Source organism: Dermacentor silvarum, chromosome 1 (assembly GCF_013339745.2).
Source record: "Dermacentor silvarum isolate Dsil-2018 chromosome 1, BIME_Dsil_1.4, whole genome shotgun sequence".
In the NCBI taxonomy this organism is placed as follows: Eukaryota; Metazoa; Arthropoda; class Arachnida; order Ixodida; family Ixodidae; genus Dermacentor; species Dermacentor silvarum.
Window position 1 is genome coordinate 311141458 of NC_051154.1, and position 26614 is coordinate 311168071.

Genomic DNA, 26614 nt, shown 5'->3' on the forward strand with positions numbered 1-26614 from the left:
TATTCGCTGAAAGACTCTCAATGAATACATACCCGACATCCGCGTCACCTCGTATCATAACCGCCGAAGCATATCCCAGCACGAAATTCGAGCACAATTGAAACGCACAGCTGGGCTGTCACAATCATTTTTACCGGGAGCTACAAGCAGTGAAACCTGCCTTCAAAATGTAACGGCGCACCTTCGACGGTCGCGCATCGTTCGCGAGAGACAGCAGCGACGCGCTCGCTTACGGCATCTCCTTTGTCCGATTGCTCACGTTCTTTCGCGCGTATTTGCTACGCGACGCCGGCGGCAGATCCCTGTCCCGATCCTGAAAAAGCAATTGATAGGCAGCGTACAAAGGCAACGGCCGTACAACCCTGGGGGCCCGTCGGGGTGTTTTTGTGCACGCGCCGAACCTTCGAGCACGTGAGCGCGCCAAGATACAGTTTTCGCCGTGATCGCCAAGCGCCCACCGGATGCAATGCGTCCATGCTCGAACGCAGCGCTCCAGACTGTCTGCGTACTCATCTTTCTGTTAATGACGCCAACGACTGTTGAAGGCGATAGGTGAGTGCACCATGTCCTGCCTAGGGGAAAACGAGGCGGCTCAGAAGGGCTTATTGGAGATGATTTCTCTCCAATTAAACATCCGCAGTTTGCTTAGTACCTCCGTAGAACGCGGAATTGTGGTGTTCACTCGTAAATGAACTGCGTTTCTTCAAGAAGTAGCTTCAGGAGACATACTGGTCGCTGCTGGTCTGACCAGGGCAGATGTCTTCAACCAGGCAACTTTCCGATTGATCGTGGGCTACTCTAAGTGGCGGAGAAGGGATAGGGGTTGACTGGAGAGCGAAAAGGGTTGCACGAGCTACTCGAGGCGCAGAATTTCCATCTGCTTCTTGCCCACTAGGGTTTCTGTTTTATTGCGAACAGCAATTGGGAGCTAGGGAATGCACTGAACGGGCGCATCCGTTTACAGGAATTTTGAATGATTCTCATCGAAAACTGCATGCTGGTTTTGTGAAGAGTCGAACCTGCGCTCACACGACTTAAGGCAGAGCACTCCGACCACTAGTCAACGCGCGCCTTCTGCTGTGACAAACCAATATAAGCTAGGGAATGGGTTGGACGCGCGTGTCCCCCGTTGAAGCAAATTTCACTGACTGCGCAGAACAATGCACGATATAAGAACGAAAGGTGTATGACACGGTCAGTAGGAGGCCAGAGATGTGTATGAAGATAGCTTCGAGCCAACTCTCCCAATCAGTGCAGAATGCCACCACGGATATGCTGCCATAGGACCGGAGAATTGAGAGCTGCATTTGGAGCCCTTTTTAATACATATTCGCAGGAATAAACAGTATAATAAGGTGAAAATCGTGGGCTTCTCATATATATATATATATATATATATATATATATAGAGAGAGAGAGAGAGAGAGAGAAACGTGGTGGGAAAGGCAGGGAGGTTAACCCGAAAAGATTCTGGTTTGCTACCCTGCACTGGGGGAAGGGGAAATGAAAGGCGGAAAGAATAGGGAAGAGAAAAAACATCACAACAATACCATACAGCTCATTAAGAATTGATGGTTAATTTTTCAAATTCATTAGTAGTTGCTACAGGTCGACAAAACTGTCTAAATGCCATTCATGGCTCCTCGGAAAATTTATGCTGAAGGAATAGCTGTAAAAATAGATAGAGAATAAAACAACGGAAGGAGCTCTTGCAGTCATTCCAGATGATCATGGGTAGTCTGAAAATGTTGGTAGAAGGATTAAAACTAATTCTGCTATTCCTTTATTAAGCAATTCCTGTAGCCTAAAATTGGTTTAGAAATTTAAACGAATGCGTTTCGATAACTAATAAATATTGTGAAGTTTGAAGGGACGAACGAGTCCTTCTAGAAGCACGAGGCATTCTTTAATGACACTACGGCCTCTACGAAAGAATAATGGAATGTTTTAGGGAACCAAGGCATGGAGAGAGGAGCCAGCATGTGAATAATGGGTAGTACATGGATTTGCCAAAACTTCGTCCCTTTGGCTTGAAAATGGCTTCATTACTTTGCAAAGTGACAATTTTAGAGAAAGTACTGCGTTATAAATGATTAAGTACGCATTATTGAAATTGCCCGATGGCAGGATTTAAACACCGGACCTCTAAGCTAAGAATTCATGATATTGAAATCCACGATCCATGATATTGAAGGCCACGGATGCATCGAGAAGTAGGACCACTGTAATTAGCAGCGATTATGCGTGCCTTGCGGGGGTCTTCTTACCCTCTGCATTAAAAAAAAGTATAAATTGCTTTGAAATTCTGACAATTTGGTCCCAGACGTACATAGCGTGATAAAGGAAGCCACAAGAACGTTTGAAACCGCAAACACGAAGATCAGACAAATGCATGTACTACCTATCATTCCCATGGTGGCTGAACAATCGCAGTGGCAGAGTTCTGTCTAGTGATTATTGTATGAAACTCTATGCCGCGTAGTACCTGGCAGCGAGATAAGGAAGCAGCGAGGAAACCCAATGAACGTGCAGCCGTCACCACAATAGGCTGTTTCAGTTCACTTCTCGAATTAGTGTCCACCAAACCTAACTAATCATTCCGCTAGCCGGAAAACACATGTTACTTTGCATTGCGCACGCGTCTCGCCGTGGCATTACGGCACAGTTAACTTCCAGAAACACGTAGAAAATAATTTTTTAGCAATTACATATAGATTTTCGGTTCTCGACAGTAGTCTTAACCATTGCTTTTTGTAGCGAAAGCTACATTGGCCGTATTCTCGCCGTTTTGTTGTGGCCGGTGGCCGCACCGTGAGCTGAGCCGTTACCTAGCAACCGCCGCAGCTGGCAGCGTTTCTTTCGCTATGGTCTGATCGCCCCGCGGCGTCTTACCGGCGTCTGACACGCGTCTTTCGCCCGGCGAATTGCTTCACTGGAGAGGGTCCGGAATGCCAAGCGCGCGAAGCTAGCGTCGGAGACTGAGGAAGAGCTAGCCGTTCGGTTCGGAAAACGCTTAGACTTGTCGGCTTATAATTTATACCTGGCTTATATCGATGAGTGTATACCTAAGTATAATAATTACAGCTAAATCAAAGGCTAACTCAGTTAAACCAAGACTTCACCAGGCTAAACCAAGCATTCGCTTTGCATATCCAGGGTTAGCTGAGCTAAGCCGCAGCCAATTTTTAGATGAATATGGGCCAGGAGTTGTGATTTATGTGCATTCGCTTTCCAAAAATTTCCCGTGGCGATATTGTCGCAGCAATTTTTACGTCCGCAGCTTCAAACATGCCTACATATAGGGTTTTGTTTTTTTCGCTGCACCAATTTAAAAAAAATTGCCTGTGACAAGTAGCAAAGTGGCCGCGCTCGACACGTATACGCGTCTGCTGCGAATGGGATGCTCTCGCTTTAACATACTTGAGGCTGCATACTTTTGTGTCACCTTGCACATCCATTCTGGGAAACAGGACAAGAATCGGCTCATACATATATCACATACGCAATGCCTAAGTTGTCTGTATGGACACATACACAGAGCCCCCATGTTATCTACGAGGCCGGACAGTAGTCAGCAGCAAGTTGTGTCCTTTCGAGGCCGCACATACCCAGTAGGTCAAGCTCGTAGACAATTTCGCTCACTGGGTAGTTGAAAGAGTTTAGATACATACCGCAAACTGGGGCTAGTTCCGAATGAATGCTAATCAAAATAAAAAATTAGGACATTCGCAGACGAGCAGATGAACAAAAACCAGGAACTACACGCATGCAGCTGTTTAGCCGCACAGATTGACAGACATGTATACGTTTAACGCGAAGAAAGCGCTGTGTGATTGTGAAATGCGCCTTTCTGTTGTCCCTGTTGTTCAGCTTGCGCTAGAACAAAACAGAAGAGCCCGTCTTCGTTCCCGCGATGCGTCGTAGAAAATTTATCACGGCGATAATGTTCTGTTCTAGGTATTTTATTTGCGCTGGTCATGTCAGTTTTCTGTCAACTTCAAGGACAGCATCCAAGAACTTGTGTTGCCGAACATGACTTAGATGTTTTCCATCTATCACTAAACTAAACTTTTTCAGGGTTTACTTGTGAATGGGAGGACAGCTGTCTTTTCATGTGAGAGAGCCATGCCTAGACTAATTAAAACTTCATTGATGGCATCTAGGCCTTGTTGCAGACTGTGCTATATAAAAGGTATGTTTGAGCTCGAAATACGTATGCATAGATCGTCTGCTTATATTGAGTAGCTCAGGGAGGAAGCAATGCCCTAGGCATCTGAGACATATATTACAATTAAATAGAAATGACATAGCACCCTTCGTTGTGATACACCGTGTGCCACTTTGTATTCTTTGCTCTTTCCGTCACCTGTATTGATGAACACTGTCCTTTCCTTTATAAAATCTGCAATCCGACGTGGGCACCGGCCAGAAATGCCTACCTGAAGGACACCGTGTATAATATGGATGTGACTTGCTTTATCAAAAGCCCGCTTAATGTTCAATGTCGAAAAATACAGCTACAGCAATTTTTCCACATTGCCGTTCATGCTGTGCTTGCGTGGCCGGATGCGTGATTACGTCCACGGTTCAATGCCATCTGCGGAACCCCACCATGTTATTGGACAGCCTCTCGGTATTTTGGCCCCACCACTGAAGCCTGGCATCAGTTATTTTATCCATTATTTCAGAGGCAGCTTTTAAGATTGAACGAACTGAATCCAAAGACAGCGCTGTCTTGCCAGGCATCATGACTGGAACTGCTCTCGCTGTTTTCCAGGAAACTGGGAGGCGTTCTAAGATCTGAATATAATTGAACACTTCCAATGGGATAGATGTTCCTGTGGGACCAAGCTTTCTTAAAGCACGTTAGGTCTGGGCACGTGGTAGTATTCTTAACATAAGCTTCAAGGGTAGATTTCGTTCATTGATAGAAAATATCTGATCTAGTTTCGAGTTTTGTTCATTGTAGTGAAAGGTGACTAGCGCTTCGACTTCTGCGGCTGAGTTATAAAACACTGCCGCCTTCATGGCACTCCCTTGACCCAGTATAATCTGGCAAAATGTATTAGTAATTATTGTTTCTGTAACTTTATTTGCTAAGGCTATCACCGGTCCACTCAAGTATCTTAGAACATTCCACAACTTCGGCTGTGTAATTAAAAGGGGCTAATGAAGAGCTGAATTCTCTCCACCGCTTTCTGACTAACTTCTAAAGTTCACAGTACGTTTGTACGCTTTTTGAGCGTTTGTGTACACGTCGAGAAGACAACCGCTTTCTGTCGAATAGCTATGGGTAGTTAATATGCTGAATCTACAGCTTCATAATCGTTTGAAATAGGAATAATATTGGATGCAAGGTGTGTTATTTTCAATAAGCGAAACAAGGATTTCTACATCGTCTAATGTGTCTGCTTGATGAGTCATATGGTATCTGAATGCTTGGCAGTTTGTTATTTTAGTACTTCGCCAAGGCGGCGCACTGCGTAAGTGACAATGTCGGATAAGTATTGGGAAGTGGTCACATCATCTTGTTTCCACATCTGTTCTCCCCTCTATGACACTTGCGACATCACCTGAACATAACGCAAGGTCGAGACAGCGGAGTAGTTTTACCCACGTAAGAATGTTACGGAGTCGTCATTTACCAGACATAGACCACTCCTCTCGACAGAATACCGCCGCATGTTTACACGGCGGTTACAGTGATTGCTTCTCCACATAACGTTTTGTGCATCAAAATAACCACTTATGATAACAGTGCCCTTACACATGCATAAAATCCGCTTACGTTGCTTCATGGTCCCAAAAGTGCGTCATAATTTGTTGTTCTCCCTGCCATAGCAGTTGCTTTTTTGTGCTCTGATACCATTTTCCAAAGAATCTGCGTCCCGTTGTCTCGGTATGCGATTAGCGTAATGCTCGGCTTGGTACATGCGCTGTGCCCAGAGCTTCAGGAGGCGTACGACGGGCGCTGACTGACCTACCTATAGATGTAGCGATGGTAGATACCGCTAATATATACGGTTGAGATGACCATCCAGTCTCGATAGGTCTAGTCTCGATGTTCGCTCGTCGCAGTGAACTTCATCTCAATGGGTGACTTCAATTTGGTTTCTTTAAGTTTTTTTATGCACTTTGTCAATGTACTTTGCATGTATAGGGAAATTACTTCACTGTCCTATGCATAGAGTAGGACCTGCGGGGCCACGCCGCCACGTAGATCCAATGCAAGGAATCTAGTTATCGTGAAGGTGGCGCTACGGCTGGGTGGCTTAGTAGCGTCAACTAGTAGTCTAAACTTCCTAAAAGAGTGGGAACGCCCATTTAACACTAAGTTATTTGGCCAGGCATATTATTGAAAACGTTTTTCCTAATGTTCTATACACGGTGGTTCTATCATTTAACTTATCTATACCGGGATTATTTTTGTCTTTTTCAGACAACAGAGGCAACGCTCTACAGCACAGGGCAGGGGTCCATGGGAGATCACAGAAGTAAAATGTAAGGTGTTTGCGTCTCACGGCGCTTCAGATGCTCAGGCCTAGTCTAGAAGTATATAGCTAATTAGTTGGTTATGTAGGGGTTTATGGCGCAAAATCAACTGAGGCAACAAAACGACGGACACCGACCAAAATAAAAGCTAACAAAACTAATAAAAACTGAGTAAAAGACGTTTCGGCTTCGCTACGGAAGCCTTGTTCACAATGGGGTGAAGGAAAATTTGTTGCAGCTTATGTACTCTTGAGCACGTGACGCAAACAGCGCGTGTACGACTGGGGGAGGATTCCCTCACTTCGATTGAGCGTGTGACGTGTTTTTTGTATCTCCAACGACTCTAGATAGAGACGTGATTTCAAGTTTCTTTCTTGGCCGATAATTCTTGACTTTTCCCAGTCAATCGTGTGGCCTGTTGCATCCGTATGTTCGGCAAGGGCAATCGAAACTATTCGTTTCTTTTCGACATCGTTCTGATGCTGCCGCAGTCTCTGTTTGAAGTTGCCCGATTCACCGATGTACGCGTAGTCGCAATCTGCGCAGGGTATCTTGTAGACCACGCCAGGAAACGATTCTCTCGGAAGCTTGTCCTTACCGCCCACGAGTGCGTGCCTCAGCTTACACACAGGCACGTGTGCAACCTCAACGTCATAAGTGCGCAGCACACGAGACAAGGCCTCGCTTATCCCAGGAACGTAGGGTATGGCAGCACGTTTTCTTGGTCGGGGATTAGTCGGTCGGACGGAATCATATAGGCGGTGTTCCACAGCATTCAAAAACGAAGTGGGATAGCCGCTAGCCGAGAGATCGCCACGCACGCGGTCCAAGTCTGTGGTCCGGCCTTCTGCTTCGGTGCAAATGCGGTTCGCACGGTTGAACAGGGAGGCAACAACCGACCTTTTGTGAGCGTCCGGATGAACGGAATGAAAGTTTAGGTAGCGGCCAGTGTGAGTTTCTTTTCGGTATACGCTAAACGAAAGCGCTCCATCGCATCTGCTGACAAGCACGTCCAAAAATGGGAGACTATTGTCGACCTCCGTTTCTACTGTGAATTGGATGGCCCTTTCCTGACTGTTTAGGTGCGCAGTGAATGAAGTCAAAGCGCTGCGCCGAATCACGCAGAAACAGTCGTCCACATAGCGCAGAAAAACTCTTGGCTTGGGACTGAAGGAAGCGAGCGCACGATTTTCCAGCCATTCCATCGTCAGATTGGCCGCAGTCACTGAGACGGAGGCACCCATTGCCGTACCGTGGACTTGCCAATTGTGTAAGCTAAGGCACGCACTCGTGGGCGGTAAGGACCAGCTTCCGAGAGAATCGTTTCCTGGCGTGGTCTACAAGATACCCTGCGCAGATTGCGACTACGCGTACATCGGTGAATCGGGCAACTTCAAACAGAGACTGCGGCAGCATCAGAACGATGTCGAAAAGAAACGAATAGTTTCGAATGCCCTTGCCGAACATACGGATGCAACAGGCCACAAGATTGACTGGGAAAAGTCAAGAATTATCGGCCAAGAAAGAAACTTGAAATCACGTCTCTATCTAGAGTCGTTGGAGATACAAAAACACGTCACACGCTCAATCGAAGTGAGGGAACCCTCCCCCAGTCGTACACGCGCTGTTAGCGTCACGTGCTCAAGAGTACATAAGCTGCAACAAATTTTCCTTCACCCCATTGTGAACAAGGCTTCCGTAGCGAAGCCGAAACGTCTTTTACTCAGTTTTTATTAGTTTTTTTAGCTTTTATTTTGGTCGGTGTCCGTCGTTTTGTTGCTTCATGTTTCATCCCGACCAGACGGGCTTCCGTCGAACCCTCGATTTCAAAATCAACTGAGGCTATATGATGCGACAACCGCAAAGAACATGTCAAATACGTCATCACACGTTCGTCACACTTGACGTGCGGTGCGTCGAGGAACAGACACAGGAGCGAGGCAGACAACTCATGGCAAAAAACATAAAGAAGTGTATTCACAACAACTAATGAGGAAAGGAACTGAGGCAAACCTGCGAACACAACACACTTGGAACGAACAGAACTCGGGGCTACGAGGAAAGTCTTATCGTGGTCTCTACAACGCTAAAGAGTTCAACGCGTTCCTGCGTGAACCGCTAACCTGCACACAAGCTCGCGTGACTTGCAGGTCAACGGAAAGTTCGACTCTCTCCCGGCAAATCCGTCGCATTGACTCGCTAGGTACGGCGTTAATCGTGCTGCTGGAGCTAGATCTGGCTGTGGTAGCTTCTGATGGCTTGAGGTGGTGTCGGTAGCGGGTGGTAGAAACGGGGGCGGCGACGACGCGTACCGGGGCCGCGGTTCAGGACTGGCAAGTGGTTGTCCCAGGCAGCCACACACGCCGGAGCCACACACGCCGGAGCGGCTGTCGCTCATACAGCCGCCCTCGATCTTGGCTGTGGGCCCCTGGTAGCACCGGGATTTTAGGCAGCCTATCTCGGACCCCGCTCGTGCTCGGTGGTGCCCGGCTGGCTGCCTTGGCCGCTGACTCCGGCACGTTGAGTCTCGAGTGAGTACGCCACGTCCGATGTCTTTGGCTGATGACCGCTGTCTATACTTCTCCAGCCTACGCCTTCTTCTGTCTCTTCTCTCGCTAACACTTCTTTTTGACCACACGTTCCACATATATGGCCCAATTATAGCACAAGGCGCCGTCGAAGCCCCACGAAGCCATCCCTGATTGGATCATTCTATTCTCGCGCACACGTGGCGCAATCATGGTGGCACCCACTCCCGTAATTCGTCGTCTTCGCATCCTGGATTGCACCACGTACGCGCACACCTGGCCAGATTGTTATGGTACCCATGGACGCTTCATTGTCGTCGTTCTCTTCTTCGCTCCACGTGTCCGCACGCTGTCGTTTCACACTTCACTTCCTTTTCCACACTCTCTACAGAACTATAAGAGTTCTGCACAGTGATCCTCCACTATTTCAGTGTGGTATAGACCTTTTTTTCAAGGGCATCGCCATATTGCGTAGGCAGTGGTGCCATCTATGGGCAGTCGGCAGTCGGCATTCTGGCTTGTGCAAGTGCTCTGTCTTGCTTGCCAGGTATATACTCTGTAGTAGTTTCTTATGACTGGTTATGGTGGCGTTGTCTATTTAGTATGACGTGACGTCTTGCGTGTGAAATATTTCTGCGAGACGTACTGAAGTGATTTAAGTCAGCATAGGCCGGAGTTTCTGTGGCGTTGAGGCGGATGGAGCACCCAGCGTGATGCGTGCGTGCGTGTTTGAGCCTACAATGAGTCTCGGAGATCAGGTGTGTGTTCCTGAAAATTCGTTTCGCTAATGTTACATTAATGCAACATTCTCACTGTAGTTCTAAGCTGCGGTTTAGAAACAATGAGTAGTTACTAAACATATGTCAATCGTAGCAGTGTGGTTACCGTTCTGATACGGAATAAGTTGTGCTGTTTAATGTCACAAGCGTTCAAATTGTTATGTGCAGATAAATTGCGCCACTACCTCGTTTGTTCGACGAGGTTTCCCCCCACAAATAAAATAGATTAGGTTTGTTATAACAGCATACTACCCGATTTCATCATCCACTTCATACAAGTACTTGGGAATTAACTTCGTGCCAAAATTTCCTGGAACCATCACATTACAACCATATGTGTTAATGCCTCAAGGTCACTGGGGTACTTACGTCGAACCCTGCGCAAATCACCCTCCAACATCCGTAAGCTAGCTTTCCAAACGTTTGTTCACCCGAAGCTCGAATTCGACTCTCGAAGCTGGTCACCTTACCATAAGAACCTAACCAGCTTATTAGAATCTGTCCAAAATAGGAATTGTATGTATCTCTCATAACTATACATACAATGCTAGTATTTCGCAAATAAAACTGGATATTTCCCTTCCACCCCTCAGTTTCCGTCGTGACTTCGCTCTCTTATCGCTGCTTCATAAGTACGTTCATGCGGATAGGAAATCTTCCTTGCGGCTTGAATTTGCACCTTGCACATCACGCAGGCTACATAATCACCTCAGCTTCACTCGCATATACGGAAACACTCACGCATTCAATTGGTCGGCGCTTCCCCGTGCCATTCGATTATGGAATGCCATTCCTTATTCTATTGTCTCCAAAAAAATTCTGACAAATTTCGACTGCTCTTCATCTCGCATTTTATTGCGTAATCTCGACAAAAATGCGTGTCCCCTTCTTATATTTCCTCATGATATGCCTTCTGTTAGCTTTTTTGTTTATGGGATCACTTTGCTCTTTTTCTTGTATTACTATGCTTCTTTTTTTTCTCTGATTAAAACGTCACAAGTCCAATATATATGTTTATGCAATACTGATGTAACCCTTCTGTCTATGGGTCTATTCTTATTTTTTCTTGTAGTTGCTATTTTTGTATCATTATGTATACGACATTGAATTTCGTATTCTTCTGCGAACTGTACCTTTTGTTATTTTTGTGTAATCATCCAGCGTACGCAGGAAATCATTCATTATAATGCCAATTAATCGTGCATGTATATTATGTACCAAATATGCATGCTGTTTGCCTTTTTTGTGATGCCCCCCTTATCCAATGCCTCTCACGAGGCCTGTAAGGATTTTTAATAAATAAATAAATAAATAAATAAATAAATAAATAAATAAATAAATACTGTACAATGTGAATCCCACTTGTCGAGTGGTCGAGTGGTCGAGCGGCTGGCTGCGGACTTCGCGAGTGTGCGAAGCAGTGGTAGGTGCTGGGTTATAGATCTGTTTGTTCTATAGAGCGCATGGTCATGCGGCATGACCATTCCAGGTCTTATTGCGGCGTTAGCCCGTTTTCTTCATTTTTTTCGGAAAAGAAGACGATGAAAAGCGATGTTCGTTTTGTTTGGTCTTGTTTCGCCCGACATCTACGAGGCATTCGCCCGTCTTTTATGCGATACCCTATAGATATCACAAATTTACTGGACAAAAAGGCAATGCCGAAGCACAAAGCTCATATGTATCATGCTGGTTCATCAAGCGCAGTGATCGCTGTGTTGAGCAACGTCATCGGCCTCATACAGGATGTTAACGTAGAAACAGCATAGGAATTTCAAGTCTACGATATTTTAAATGCGTGGGAATGCTGCAGGAGCTGATGCAAGTGTTTTATGACAAATGGCGTTCAGATATTTTGGGGTTGCATTGGTTGCATACAAGAGCCAGGGTTGGGCAAAGATACTTTGCAATTGTATCATGCTGCGATGCAATATACTCGGACAACAAGTGTTTGAGGTACAGACACAAGATACTACGGCAATTATTGCATGGATACGATATATTCCATTTGTGTCTTAAGATACGTCGATACATTCGCAAATTTCTTATTATAGATCTATGTAATGTAGTATCAAACGCATATATATGCACAAAAATCTTTGCTTGGAAATTTCAGAACTGCTACCTACCTTGTTTCATTTAAATGAAATGTCTGTTAGTATCTCAAAATTTTTGTTTTTTTGCTCAACATATAATATTTCATTCCGAAAGAATTTATTGGGGTTGCTTTAGCTGCTTATCATGAAATCTCTTCATACACTGCGCTGTCAGCGGTTTTTCATTGTCGCTTTTGTAATGGATGGGAGTCACTGCTCTGCTTGACGACAAGCTGGAGGGCTCTGCCGGAAAGATAAAAGAATGTCGCTTCCTTTAGTTTTATTCAGGCGGTTTAATTAGTGGCAGTAGTATCAGCTTGAGAAGTGGAGCTCAGCCAACGTTTAGTGTTTCGCACGGTGATGTTGCGATAGCAGTAACTACTATCTTAAGATACACGATAAATCCTTTGACGCAGCGGAAATACCGATACTCATACACGTCTTGCGTGACGTATTATGATACAGATACAAGATACCCAACGTGTATCTAAGGTAGCATCTAAGATACATGTATCTTCGATACTGCCAGCACTGACACGAGCCCTCTTATTTTTTTGGTTGCCGCCCGAAGCGATCAGATAGCAGATTTTCTAATTTACTCTAACAATACACAAACGCCATTTCCCTTCGACAAGTGAAAACCCCACAAGCCAAAATTGCTCACCGCACATACACACACCGCGGCTAATAATGCATGGTGCATATGTTTGCGCAGCCGAGAGAAATTTCCGCACACTGTAGTTACTGCTGCACCGAAAGGCTACACAGTGGTTCCCCGACGACCTTGTATGAGCTGATATCGCATGAATTTCAGAGAACAAGGTAAAACATCTTGAAATCGTTCCGCGGCACGCGAAAGCCACGCTTTCAAGCAGCGCTCCGCCGGCTCGCACCAGCCAAAGAGTAGGAAAGGCTTGCCGCGCGCTCTTCCTTTCATGCCCGATTAAAAACCTAAATTTGCAGTATCGGTAAAAGCTATCTGACAGGATTTCTTTCTGGCATGTTCAGAAAGACAAAAGTACAAAGGCACGACTGGTGCGCTACTTACGAGGAAGAGTATGCACTGTTGCTTTTGATATGACGAATGTGAAAGACTGCTTGGTGTGTTGGAGTGTCTGAACATTATTTAAACGGCACCGAAGCACATATACCGCAATGCAGCTGAAAAAGTAACATGGTAGTGGCGCAGGCGTTGGCTTTGAAATTCATGCCAGTGATTGGCGCAGGTTGCAGTAACGAAAACAATATACGCTGCCGTTGATGATGACGGGAAAACAAATTGAAGAGCCTGAAAAAGCCACCGTCCTGTCACGTTTCCTGCACATAAAAGCGCTGTTCATTCGTACGTGGTATGATTGACATATAACTGCGACCGCGCTGCGCAAACACGTAGTAAAGTGGAAATTTTCATGTTTAACTTCTTTTATGATGCGAAAAAAATGTGTGCGTTATAGGCACGATTTTAAATGCTGCTGCCCTGGACGCTTCCTAGAGCGCTATACAATTTCCGCATTGAAAGTTTTTCTGTAAATTTACGATTTGCGTAGCTGCTTAATTATTCTTGACAAATTACGTAAATAAAGAGAATGCAAAAATTACGTGATTTGCTCCATGGAATAGCCGACAACCTTATCTTGGTCGCGTCCGGCCACATCGAATCCAAATATTTCTAAACCTTTGCTAAAGTTAGCTGGGACACCACATATAGGTGTAGCTACATGAAGACGTGAAAACTACTGAACTGTTCCCCCATATTATGGATGGCTTTGCATCCTCTCGAGCAACTTGAAAGAGAACACCAAATTTTTTTCAAGAGGCTGCAGGGACTAAACAAACATGCCCGTCATAAAAATGCTCAATGAATCGAAACGTTCAACGTAAAAACGACTGCTTACTTGCTAACATGGTCAGATTTGAATGCGAACGTCAGTTGGAATTGCGGCCTAAAACGAATTCAGTGTTCCCTCTCACATTCCTGAGGGTTGTTTTTCTGTTTCTCGATTTCACCCAAGATTGCCTTGATTCAGCGAATACGCTGATTTTCGAACCTCCCTCTCACCTTAAACCAAGAACAACGTTTCTTTTCATTGTTTGCTCTTCTCATTTTCCTGTAAAATGTTTTAACACTCCAGCAGATGTTTAGTTGAGGCAATTCAAGCAAACATAAACCATTGCTAGAATTACTCGCTCTCTACTTCGTATCTCGTCATTTAAACGGTTGCTTCACTGAAAGTAAACCAACAGTTATTCAGCAAAAGCAAGACTCCCGCACATGCACTAGCATAAAAACACGCAAGCATACACGCATTACAGTAGTTTGAGGTCTCATAACCTGTGCCAATATGCCCTTCGTTGGCCTTAAATATCTTAAAAGGACCCTGCAGGCGATTTTTATAAATGTGGAAAGTATTTGGTATCAGATGGCATCACTTTCCGAGTGTCATTCAGGAAAACGTATTGGAAGGCGTAGCGTGTATACGAGTGGATTTTGTGGCAAATTGGCAAATATCTGAACTCCCCCGTGGTGTTCTCATTTCTTCTTCGCTCAGCACGCTGACGGTTTGCAGTTTCGGGCGGCCGTGGCCCTCCATGTTCCGCGCACCATACGTCATCGTGACGCAGTGTTTATTTTGCTTTTACTGATAACGCGATGGCAACTACTACCTGCTTTGTTGCTAAAGCTTGCTAAACTCGAAGGTTCCCGCAAGGCTTAGAGCCGAGTTATTGTACGTATGTTTTGTATGCTCTGATATACACGAAGTGCATCGCTTCATCCGCTGCTGCACATTTATCATTGTTCTTTCTTTTAGTTTCTTAACCTTGCCCCTGCGTAGGGTAGCAAACCGGATGTGCGTTTGGTTGCAGTCCCTGCTTTTCCTTTCCCATTTTATTTTCTCTGTCTCTTGGACGAAGCAGAAGCAAAGAACCCTCGCTTAAATTGGCTGAGCTGCTGAGTAGCACCGTAACCAACAGCGTTGCCGGTAGACCTCCGGAGTAACTTGGCTGTGGAACATGTTACGGTTTTGAGGGACAGCCTTTCGTAGTAGATCTAAGAGCCATATGTAGCTTGGACTGCTGCTTCAAACTGAGGAATAACTGCAAATTCTTCCCATGGCTTGACAGCGCGAGCAATTTCGTGCTCACTAGTGGGCTTGGACTCGGCCTAGCTCCAAGCATCGCCAAGCGCTAATAAAGGCGCGCGTATCTTGCTGTTTTAAATACACCATTTTTGTGGCAGCTGACGTCGTGAACAGCTATACAGATGCTGCCCGATTATTTCTAAGAATTCTTCTCTTGATCTCAGTGGCCTGATACAGTCGACGTAGAACCTTTATATCACAGACTTCCCCTTTGCTGCCAATGAATGAACAGGTGCGTAGTATTCATCTTGAACAAGTGGCTTTTGAAACACGGACGAAGAGCTCGCGTTGCGCTTAATAAAAATATGCAAACCTAGAATAACCGACTATAACATATCTGCCGGCGTTGAGATAATTTCAGACGCTTGCAGTGAATTAAGAGACTTCGTACCAGAACACGCAAACGAGAGTTCAAGCGAGGCGGCCAACAAAACAATAGCGATATGGCTATATTGCGCTACGAAGAAGGCTATTTAACGGGAGCAAACGTCAGTCGTGGAAGATGGGGAAATTAGACGAAAGTAAAAAAAAGCATAGTGCTTTTCGGTACATATTCATTTTATAAGTTAGACCAGCGTGAAGAATGAGAACATTCTTGAGAGTATTTTTGCTTTTTGGAGATAATTTCTCGCGGCGTAAAGAAAAAAAAACTATTCAATAGTGGTACAGTGTCCCCTGCTTCATGAAACTACAACAAAAAGGGCGGGGATTTCACAAACTGGAACAAGGAAAGAATTTCATAAATAATTGTTGAAATATCCTGCAAATTTATGGCATATTAAGTCACAGAATGTCCCCATGAAACAACGACTCGTGCGTACGCCTCAGAACAGTTATTTCTTCCAAACTGATCCTAATGTTTTGACATTTTCTTTGTGCAAAATATGCAGCTTACTGTGCCTGTTCACTTGTTTATTTAGTTATTATTTTTACAGCGTAAGCTGTTATGGGCTCATTCCAATAACCATTTCGGTTCGCGATGGTGTCCGCCGCCGCCGCTGGTGACCATAACCGCTATCGCCGGAAATGCGAAAAAAATTATCCGGACCCCGCCGGGATTGAATCCCGGCCCGCTGCGCGGGAGTCGGTTGCTATACCACTGGACCACACAAGCGCATCCTATCAAGCAGCGGAAAAATGCCCTATAAACGCGCCCTAGGCAGGCGCGCAGGCGCAGACGACGAGCAGCGATTCAAACGAGGCGCGCAATCAACGCGATCCCGAGCCTCCGCCAGTATGGGGGCGCCATCTAGTTAAGGTGCCTGCAAACGCTGCATTCCCGACATGTAAGTTGCAGTTGCATGCTTAACTGGACCTGGTTAACTCAAGCAAGCTAGGTGACTATTTGTCACCAGCCCGTTTTGAAGAGCCCAATAAGCAATCACGAACATCATCATCATCAACAACAACAACGTACCGTGCCACGGGTCAAGGGATGTGAGATGTGCGCCACGTATTATGGATACCTCTTCGGTACACGTTATGGCGTCTCTTCCCAAGGTACGAACCGCTGTTGAACAAGCGAATCGTAGTGCTACATGCGCGGCTGCAACCAGGCATCATCGTGCTCAGCAGACTGCTGTGCAGAGAGCATTACAAGCCGCAGCTCGCCGTCGACGCCGGGCAGACAGTTCAGATCGTTTTCGTCCAAACGAAACGAAGAGACTTTGCCGCGAAGACCGTGTTGTGCGTGGTGCCGAAATTGGAGCTACTCTTTAGCCGCTCCACCAGCTTACGCTGTGACTGTGCCGCGCAAGCCTGTGACTTTATTAGCATATACAAGAAGTATGTACGTGTTTTCTTTATTTATACTCTGAGACTGCTTCCTGAAACATCGTAATTTTTAACTCAGTCTATCACCCAATTTTTTGAGTAACATGCAGAGAGATGAGAAAAGCAATAGAGAAGGCAATGATGCTAACCGTAAAATGATCTGGTTTGCTACCCTGCGCTTGAGAGAGGGCCATAAGGAATAGAAAAATGAAAGAGAGGGGAGAACTAGGGAAGGAAGACCCTGTGAAATTATGCACGCGCGTGGAGAGTACCACTAAGTAAAAGGCGTTCGCACATTCCCCTCGTCCTCAAGAAACACATGACTGACTTCACAACCTTGAGTGAGGACGAGCGATGTGAACGGTGTTCGAGTAGCCCCTGCACAGACAGCAGCCGATCGTCCCGATGTCGCAATGCACTGGAGAGTATTTGTCTGTGATTAAAAGTGGGACAGTGGCACAATAAATTCTCCATGTTTTCTTCGCCCTCAGTGACAATGCACGCAGCCCTCTCAGTCATTCCAATTAGTTTAGTGTAAGCTGTCGTGAAGGCAACTCTCAACCACAGCCGGCACCGAAGCGATGCCTCACGTCGATGAAGTCCGGGTGGAAATCGGAGTTTGCGCGAAGGGTTCACTTCGGAGTCTTGTGAGCCTTACACGGGGAGTGGTACACCACTCCCTGCTAACGAGAGTGGGCGTGGTAGGTGGCAAAGCTGCCTTGCAACGTCTCTTTCCCGTGGTTATCTGGTCACTTCGGCATCAGTGGAAATGATTACACCGACAAAGGTGCGCGAGCATCACATCAAGGAGACCACATTGCCCCCTTTCACTTTCCAGATCTGAGAGAAAGAAAGAAAAAGGATAGGAGCAGGCTTGCAACTGCAACAGAAAAAGCCACAACACCTGCGTTTTATGGGAACGGAACAGGGCTCTCAGAAGCAGCCGGAAGGTTTCATGTAAATAGAAGAGAAAGTGGCATGTTTACCGTGTAGACACAAAACCGATGTAGAACACAATGTTTTTTTTTCTGTGTGTGTGTTTGTGTGTGCCTGAAATGGAATGCAAATGTGTATTTCATTGCCTCGCCGAAAAAAATAGTTACTATTGCTAATTGCCGATTGGAAAAGCAAGACATGTGTATTGACTCATACCCTTCATCTTATCCTTCTAAGACCCCTATATATTTCACATTGTCCTCAACTTTTTTTTTTTTTTTGCAAAGTTCACTCAGAAGTGATTACGCAAAGTATTCATGCTGGGTTTGAAGTGCGGTGCATGTGCAACTGTAAAGAAGGGGTTTAACCTTGAGGTGTGTTTCGAAATCACTGAGATTGCGTCAAAATAGCGGACGTGATAGCAACATGGCAATGTACAACACGTAGTTCAATCTCCATCTTGCATTTAAGCAATGAAATGCTGTTTTTACTGTAGCAACCATGAGGAGATGGTGGCGATACCACGTACATGGAGACGCAGCTTTTGGCATCTAACGGTGGTATCTAAATTTGAAAAACTTTTCTTCAAGTTCATAACATAATAGTAGATAATAAAAACCACCTTGAAGAGAGATTATGTCCCATAGTTCTGTTCGGGTCTCAGGAGGTTATACGTTTCTCCTAGATGAGGGAGATTCATTACTAGTGTCTGTGGCTGAAAGGACCTACCGTTTAGGTGATCACTAGACATCAATTTGCTGAAAGCCACTGATGTAGGTGGGGTCTAAAATCCGCCAGATTTATGTATTTCCTGGTTCTTAGTTCCACTTCAGGTTCACAGGTAGCTGTGCGCCTGTTCTTTTTTTTCTTTTCTCTGCAGCATGCACTCGTGAACGCTGCATATACAGCTGCGCAATGTTAAAAAATTTCGACGAGGAAGCTGTCGAAGATGCGCACTGCGAAGGTTCCCAGTGTGTTTGCAAGTACAAAAGAGGTAAGTCACTCGGCTTTGTGCTCGAGAGGACGATCAAAATAAGCAGACTTAACTTTTACGAACGGCAATTGCATCGGCAAATATCTGCGTAAGTATTTCAAAGATATATTAATAGCAATTTTTAAAGGGTGTATTCACTTCGCAGAATTGAAGCCCGCCATTCTTCAACGCCATTCCATTTTTTAAATTTCTTTCATGCCAGCTTTTCGTCGGCGTTCTTTCAAAAAACTAGTCCATCTGCCACGCATTTAAATATCGCGTGTCAGACGCTTTGTCGAAGGTGGGATTTAAGCGGACAATACGCTATTAATTTCGCGATTTTCCTATATCGACGCGCGTCAGAGGTGGGACAAAGCCAGCCGGCGGGCCACAAAGAAATTCGTGGCTGCGCAGGCGTCAATGAAATGCACGAGTATTGAGACCCCTTTCTATAATTCACATGGATTAAATGGTCGATTTCAATTGTAATTTTGACAGCAGATGTCTCGGCGTACAATATTCCGTCTGGTTGATTTATTTTGCAGACGGCAACAGCCTTAGAGAATGCCAGGCTTCGAACATGTGATATGAAAATGTGCTTAAACACGGCAATTGAAAGACCATGTCGTGCTAAAGTGTCACATAACGCCACGGTTGATCAGTGGCTATGGTGTTGGGCTGCTGAGCACGAGGTCGCGGGATCAAATCCCGGCAACGGCGGCCGCATTTCGATGGGGGCGAAATGCGAAAACACCCGTGTACTTAGATTTAGATGCACGTTAAAAAACCCCAGGGGTTCCAAATTTCCGGAGTCCCTCACTACGGCGTGCCTCATAATCATATCGTGGTTTTGGCACGTAACACCCTATAATTTAATTTTACGTAATCGACTATGTGGTGCTTTTTCATGTTTCAGTCCATCAGCAATCTTTAACATGCAATTTTACTTCCTAGTGCCTTGGCCCATTTAGAAGTGAAATGGAGTGATGATTGCAACATTTGATCTGAGCCCCCAGCTAAATATATTTAAAAAGACAATACCAGTTATTTAATAATTATCTCAGTCGCCATCATGATTCTTGTGAGCATTATGTTCACGTGTCTTTATAAACGAGTTATCATAAAGAAAACGCGCTGCCTGCCTCTGGTGGTGTTCAAGAATTCAAGTTCTGCATAGCAATGGGAGGCACAGCTAACCAGCTCAGACCTGACGGGACAACAGTCCTTCATAGAACAGGTCAAGCGGGTGGCCGAGGCCAGTGGAGCCCTGCACTAAAGGCGCTCCGACCATTCCACCAAAATGCTTTTGAACAATAAACGTTGACTTCTTCTTCTGCATGTGTAAAATAAAGGCATTTTCATAGCCTTTTTATTTTTTTCTACGTATGGTTGGTTCCAGAAAGTAAGTGTAAAAGTACGCAAATATAAAGTAATAGCGTTTTGATAGCGTGTCTACATACTCTGGATATTAAGAAGCCATGCGAAGCTCTTCATGCATTTTAGCAGCATAGGAGCGTTTTTCTAGAAAAAGAAGCCCTGAAAAAAAAGAGCGTGTATCTTCTACGTTTTTACGCTGTTCGGCCATGATGATGGTAGTCAAACAAGCCATCCGCTCCACTGACTCTATCACGTTGAATTGTATATAATGTTTGAAATTTTAGCATGGCTTAACTTTGAAAGAAACTGTGCATGCTTTCACAGCACCGGTGGCGCCATCTCTTGCTGTTTCAGTGGATAACTGCTTTACGATCGTCAGCAACAGACGAGCATGACATCTTGATACGCGGATTTATAAGTGATCTCGCACTTAAAAGCAGCAGTGGCACAGAATTTGTTACGCAGCAGGTAGACCGCGTACAGTTGCGATAGCATAACACGGTATTACATTAGTAGGGAAGAAATGAATGATTTATTCATTTACTTCTTTTTTTATTTAAATGTGGGGGTTTTATGTACCAAAACCACGATCTGATTATGAGGCACGCCGTAGTGGTGGACTCCGAAAATTTGGGCCACCTGGGGTTCTTTAACGTGCCCCTAAATCTAAGTGCGTGGGTGTTTTCACATGTCGCGCCCATCGAAATGCGGCCGCCGTGGCCGGGATTCGATCCCGCGACCTCGTGCTCAGCTACCCAACACCGTAGCCACTGAGCAACCACGGTGGGTTACTTCTTTATTTAATTACTTTCTTGTCATGAATTAAGGGATCCATGTGTGACATTACATAGGGGGTGGGTGCAGTCCCAGCGTGGACATAACGTAACGATGAGTATAGTACGTAGTACGCGCATTACTTTACGCGTTACCGTCTGTAGGCACAATTTCTTCAACGGCGAATTTTAAGCCAGAAGAGTCGGTATATATATTTATGGCAGCATGGTAGGGGAGGCAATTTTAAGCAGCAGGCACAATAAAAGGACATTTGGAATGTTGCGCTATGGAGAAGATGTAGGGACGACAGCATTCGGGTGGGTGATGCGGGCACGTGATGGAAGTACATGATTTATTAAGTGGTATATTTTGATCGTGGAAGTCGGTGGTGGTATCATTGGAAATGTGTCGTTAGGTGGTAGCGAATAAAAGAAAAAAAATACCTGCGATAATGATTTCATCGAGATATTTTGCGATGATCGCCAGAGTGGGAAGATCAAGTTGCGAGTTTCATTACCGGTATATGAGAGCCGTAAGAATAATTAGTTGGGATATATTCAAGTCCAGTAGCACGGCTCTGTACTCATTGGGCTGTTTTATTTAGATTTTTATAGGTTAGAGTCAATAATTCAACTTGCACACTCAAGGTTGGCACCATCGAGTGTATTGTAGGCTAACAACTGTGAATAAGTGGATTTCCTGGCCGAATAAGGGGAAATCAGGGGCTTGATTGGGTGTTACATAGCTACCATTAAAGCTAATAACAGCTCTAACGAATAAAATATTGGGGGAATCAAATTGATACAACATAAGATTCATCAGAGCTTTTAATGATAACTGTAAGTGAACAGGGCGGGGGTTGAAATGTGTATATATATATATATATATATATATATATATATATAGGGTGTTTCAGCGAACACTTTCAAAATTTATTTAAGGTTACCTGTGGCAGATAGCCCAATTCTAGTTAATGAGCCGGTCTACTCGAAGCGGCGGACATTTATTACTTGCGTAAAAATTGACATGCATAATAGACTAATTACTAAAAAATCACTAATTAAGTGTTTAACTAATTACCTGATGGCCCACATTGTAATCTACAAATTGTAGCCGTGGAGTTCGCAAGGCGGATCCACTTGAAACGAATTCCCGGGATGACACCGCTTGCGAGATATTAATTCCCGAACTTTGCGAAGAAATGCATTGGCGTTCCAGTTAGTTTCTTAACAAACCGTCGCTTTATGGATTGAAGCGCAAAATTAACTGGAACGCCAATGCATTTCTCCGCAAAGTTCGGGAATTCATATCTCGAAACTGGTGTCATCCCGAGAATTCGTTCCAAGTGGATCCGCCTTGCGAACTCCACGGCTACAATTTGTAGATTACAATATGGACCATCAGGTAATTAGTTAAAAACTTAATTAGTGAATTTTTATTAATTAGTCGATTATGCATTTCCATTGTTTGCGCAAGTAATGTCCGCCGCTGCGAGTAGACCGGCTCATTAACTAGAATTGGGCTATCTGCCACAGGTAAACTTTTAAGAATTTTTGAAAGTGTTCGCTGAAACACCCTGTATATATATAACGCAGGAGACATCGCGGTCGTGCGAGACTCTGTTTATTGGGAACCTCGTCTTCCTCATTCACCACTACTGCACTGCAGCGTCCTTGTGCGGTTCGTTACGAGCTTCCCCCTCCCCCCGAGAGAGTCGTAGGTACAGGGGCGAATGATACCGTCTTAATCTCTTCACATGAATGACGTCAGTCTGGCAGTCCGGTGACGCCCAGACGAGCTCAGGTGGTCGAGGTCGAGGCTGGTTGTTGCACTCCGGACGACATATGTATGCCCCGATGAAGAAAGGTTTGGACACACGGCAGTTGTGTGAACTCAGGTGTCGTTTTGACTTGCAGATACATGGTGTCTCCTGCTTGAACGTTCGGTGGACTGGGTCTTTCCGGTGACGTCTCTGTTGGTCCGGTATGCCGGGAAAATGCCCGTATCTTTTCCGTCGTCGTGTACAGCGTTGTCGCAGGAATCATTGGGGTAAGAACAGTCCTGATAGGTGGTGCTGAAGGTGCGTTCGGCAACATTTCTTTCTTGCAAAACACCGTATTCGTTGAGTTCGCCTTAAATTCAGTAGGCTTGGGCGTTGATGCCTTTTTTGTGGCATCTGTGCTTTCGGTGACGCTCTTTGTCATCGTCTATTTCGAAGTTATCGTCGGGGTCGCTGAAGTTGTTCTTGAAGTTGCTGAAGTTCATCTTTGTGATGTTGTTGCGACAGTTGTTGAGGCAACGTATCTATCGGAATATGCTTTTGAAAACTTGCGAAAATTAACGTGGAGATGAATGTGTAGCTTGTACACTGTTTCGTTTTGTGAGACTTGTCTGGTGGCGAGTGCAGTGTGCCACGCTTCTCAAAAGACTCCTCCGAGACTGCTGCGACGTCATTTAGAATGAACGCTTCTGTCATTTGACAGTCCGTGATGCTGCCTGGCGTGCACGAAGCTCGTGAAGTGGCAGCGGCTTGTTGAGGGGCGGTATGCTGAAGAAATTTTGAGAGTCGCGAAGGAGCTTGATCCCTAGATTTAAGTGGCTCCGAACTGTCTTCGCCTTGAAAGGTAGGTGCATTAGTGCTGGTGCTTGTATTCCAAATTCGTCTTGACATTAAGCAAGTTGGCTTTGTTTCTCCAGAAGAACTGATTGTTGATGTATTTTCTCGATTCGTGCTGCTCATATAGAGGTTTGTGTCCATGCAGCTTCGAATTCCTGGTGATTCATCGCTGGAGGATATCGCAGAGGATGTGCCTTGACCATGTTCTTCCAAAGAAATGTCGTCCTGTCTGAGATGTCGTGACGTCGTGCTCATTCGTGTAAGGCAGGCAATGCAGAGAAGAGTCGTGTGACTTGAAAATGCGTAGTGGCCCGCGCATTCGAGACGAGCGATGGAATCCGTCAGAAGCTGCAACGACGACATCAGTGCTGCAGCGTGCTGAAAACATGCATATTGTTTACTGATGTGTGGTGGTCAAACGGGGTTCAATGTCGGGTTTCGAAGGAACGAATATCCGTGCATATCGTTTACTGTGCAATGGCTTTTCTTTTACTTGGAATGTCAAGTTCATTCTATGCGCGCGATTGCGCATCCTCTTCGCGGGAGAATCACGACAAGGAAAACTCGCCGACCATCTTCTCATATGAGCCCGCTCATTAGTGCGCAACGTTACGACTCTGCGTAACTGCATTCAAATTCCTGCTGCCGGTGAATGATGCAGAGTCGCTATCATACACGTTGAAGAAACTGGTCATTTCATCTTTAATTTCTTTCCATGATTCATTATATTCAAATAAGTGGGTGAGGTAGAAGCAAAATGCCGCACCGGTCAGGTATTCATCGAAGCTGGCGACCATCTCCCGTTCCGACCATGATGCAGCAGTTGCTTGGAGCTCAAAGAAGCGGAACCAGTCTTCCATAGGCCCATCGTCCGCTGATCCAGTGTACTTGGGGACATCCAAGTCTTCCGATGATGCGTTCATGATGCTGGTCTGTTTCGGTGGTGGATCTGTGCGCTGAGGTTTCACAGCGTGGCGTGGAATACTTCCATGTTGTTGTGCGGCCGATGAGGTGGCTGCCAGGTCTTCATCCTGTCGGGTGTTTTGTTGTACTCGTCGACAACATCAGAGAGGAGACACGTCCATGGCTTTCGGGGTTCGTCGTTGATGTTGCAGCGGAGGTGGGTGACTATGGATTGATTAATGCGCTCATTTAAGCCATTACACTGTGGGCGTTGTGAGCGTGTATAAAGCTGATGAATGTTGTTGTGTTTGAGGAATTGCTTGAATTGGCGAGCGGTGAATCCTGTGCTGCGGTAGGAAAGGAACTTCCGAGGCTTTCCAGCAATGAAAATACTCTTCAGGCAGGAAATGTAGGCGTCGACGGTCTCCATTCTGTGTGCAAAAGCCCACACATTGTTTGCAAAAGCTCACACAACTCAGTGGTGGCGTGGTCAACGGCCTAGTGAATGAATCTTTTGGAGGACCCGTAGTTGGCAAAACCTCCGATAGTGTCCATGGCCAAAAGGTCAAATGGTTGCTCCGCGGGTGGTAACGATTCTAAGGAACCAAAACGTTTGGTTTTCGTCTTCTTGCAGCGCTGGTAAGAATCGCAGTGTCGAACGTATTCGGAAACGACGGTGACAATGTCAGGCCAATAATATTGTGGAGCTCTAGAGAAGTCGCAATGTCTTCTTTACTCCGACATGATCGAAAGCGTCATGAGCCTTCCGAAGAAGAGAAGACCGGAGAGCAAAAGGAACGTAGACATTTAGCAGCCCTCTGCGTGTCACTATGGTCTCTATGAGTAACTAGTTTCTATGCGTGTCCCTATGCGTGTCACTATCATTCTCAATGGTATGCTTGCAAGGCGGTTTGTCGTGGTGGTGCTCTCGCAGTTGTTCAGCAGATAGGAGTTGAATGATAGGGTTTCTAGACAGTGCATCGGCTTCGATGTTGTCCATGCCCTTTTGGTGTTGATGTTTACGTCGTACATGGAGAGCTTCGAGGACCATCGGAACAGACGGCCTCGAGGATTTTTGATGTTCTTAAGCCATTGCAACGCCGCGTGATCGGTGATCCCAGTGAAAGGTTTTCCATGTATATAATAATGCCATTTATCGATGGCATCAATAATCGCTAAACATTCAAGTTCTGTGATGGCGTAATTGATATCATGCTTTAGCAGCTTGAATGAATGGTATGCAACTGTATGCTCTCGATCTTCATCATCAGCCTGCTTCAAGACGGCGCCGATACCTGTGTTGGACGCATCGCAGTAGAGCACACAAGGTTTCGTGGCATCGTAGATGGCAAGGATGGGTTCTTCCGTTACACATTTCTTAAGCTGAGAGAAAGCCAGTTCACAGTCAGGGTCCCAATCCAGGTGGTGTCTATGCTGAGTAGGCGTGTCAGTCGATGAGCAATTTCACTGAAGCGGGCTATGTACCGACGGTAAACATTGACGGTGCCAAGAAAAGGCTGTAACTCTTTAGGGCGTGATGCCCTGGGAAACCGCAGGATTTCCTCCACGTTGCTTTGTTTCGGAGTGACTGTGCCATTTGAAACCCTGTGTCTGAGCATTGTGCGAACTGATATTTCTTCAATTTCAGTTTAACGCATTCGCTTCTTAAAGCGTTTAGAACGTCCTCTAGACGCTTCTAATGGCCTGGGAACGTGTCAGAATAGAACACAATGTCATCGAAGAAGTTAGTGACGTGCGTCATGTGTTGCTTAGTCAAGATAGAGTTAACAGCCCGTTTATATATACAGGGTGTCCCAGCTAAATCTAGCCAATGTTTTAAAAACGACGGAGTGTGCTAGAAAGTTCAAACTAACTGAGTTTTGTTGAGGTTCGCGTGTCCTAGTCTGCAGTATTTTTTCGTTTTGAAAACTCCATTAATTAGTATAAACTAATTGCATAACTTTTTAAATATTGCCTTCACTAAGAAAGTGCCAATACAAAAGTTGTAGATCACCTTTAAAAATGGCCCACTGATGGGTTTATAACTAAGTACCATTATGGAGCTTGTAATTGTCTATAAAGAAAGCCCGCGAAATTCGAAAACAATTAGGTGCATGATAGCGCCCTTTTTCATCGCTCCCAGACGACCGATCAAGAAACGAAATCCGCTTATCTCTACAGAGGTTCTTGGACGGGCTTGGCGTTTCCGGTGGCCGCAAGGTACGCGCC

The 26614-nt window shown here is 45.4% G+C and overlaps 1 protein-coding gene across 1 annotated transcript in view; it reads left to right on the plus strand.

Moving 5' to 3' along the window:
• Window positions 1–217: 217 nt before the first annotated feature.
• The window catches only part of LOC125942248 (uncharacterized), a 37598-nt gene continuing 11201 nt past the window's right edge, over window positions 218–26614 (plus strand). Inside the window, exons 1-3 of the mRNA XM_049660415.1 lie at window positions 218–552; window positions 6440–6501; window positions 18622–18735. Coding sequence (XP_049516372.1) covers window positions 467–552; window positions 6440–6501; window positions 18622–18735 — 262 coding nt within the window. The 5' untranslated portion in view covers window positions 218–466. The remainder of the gene's footprint in view (window positions 553–6439; window positions 6502–18621; window positions 18736–26614) is intronic.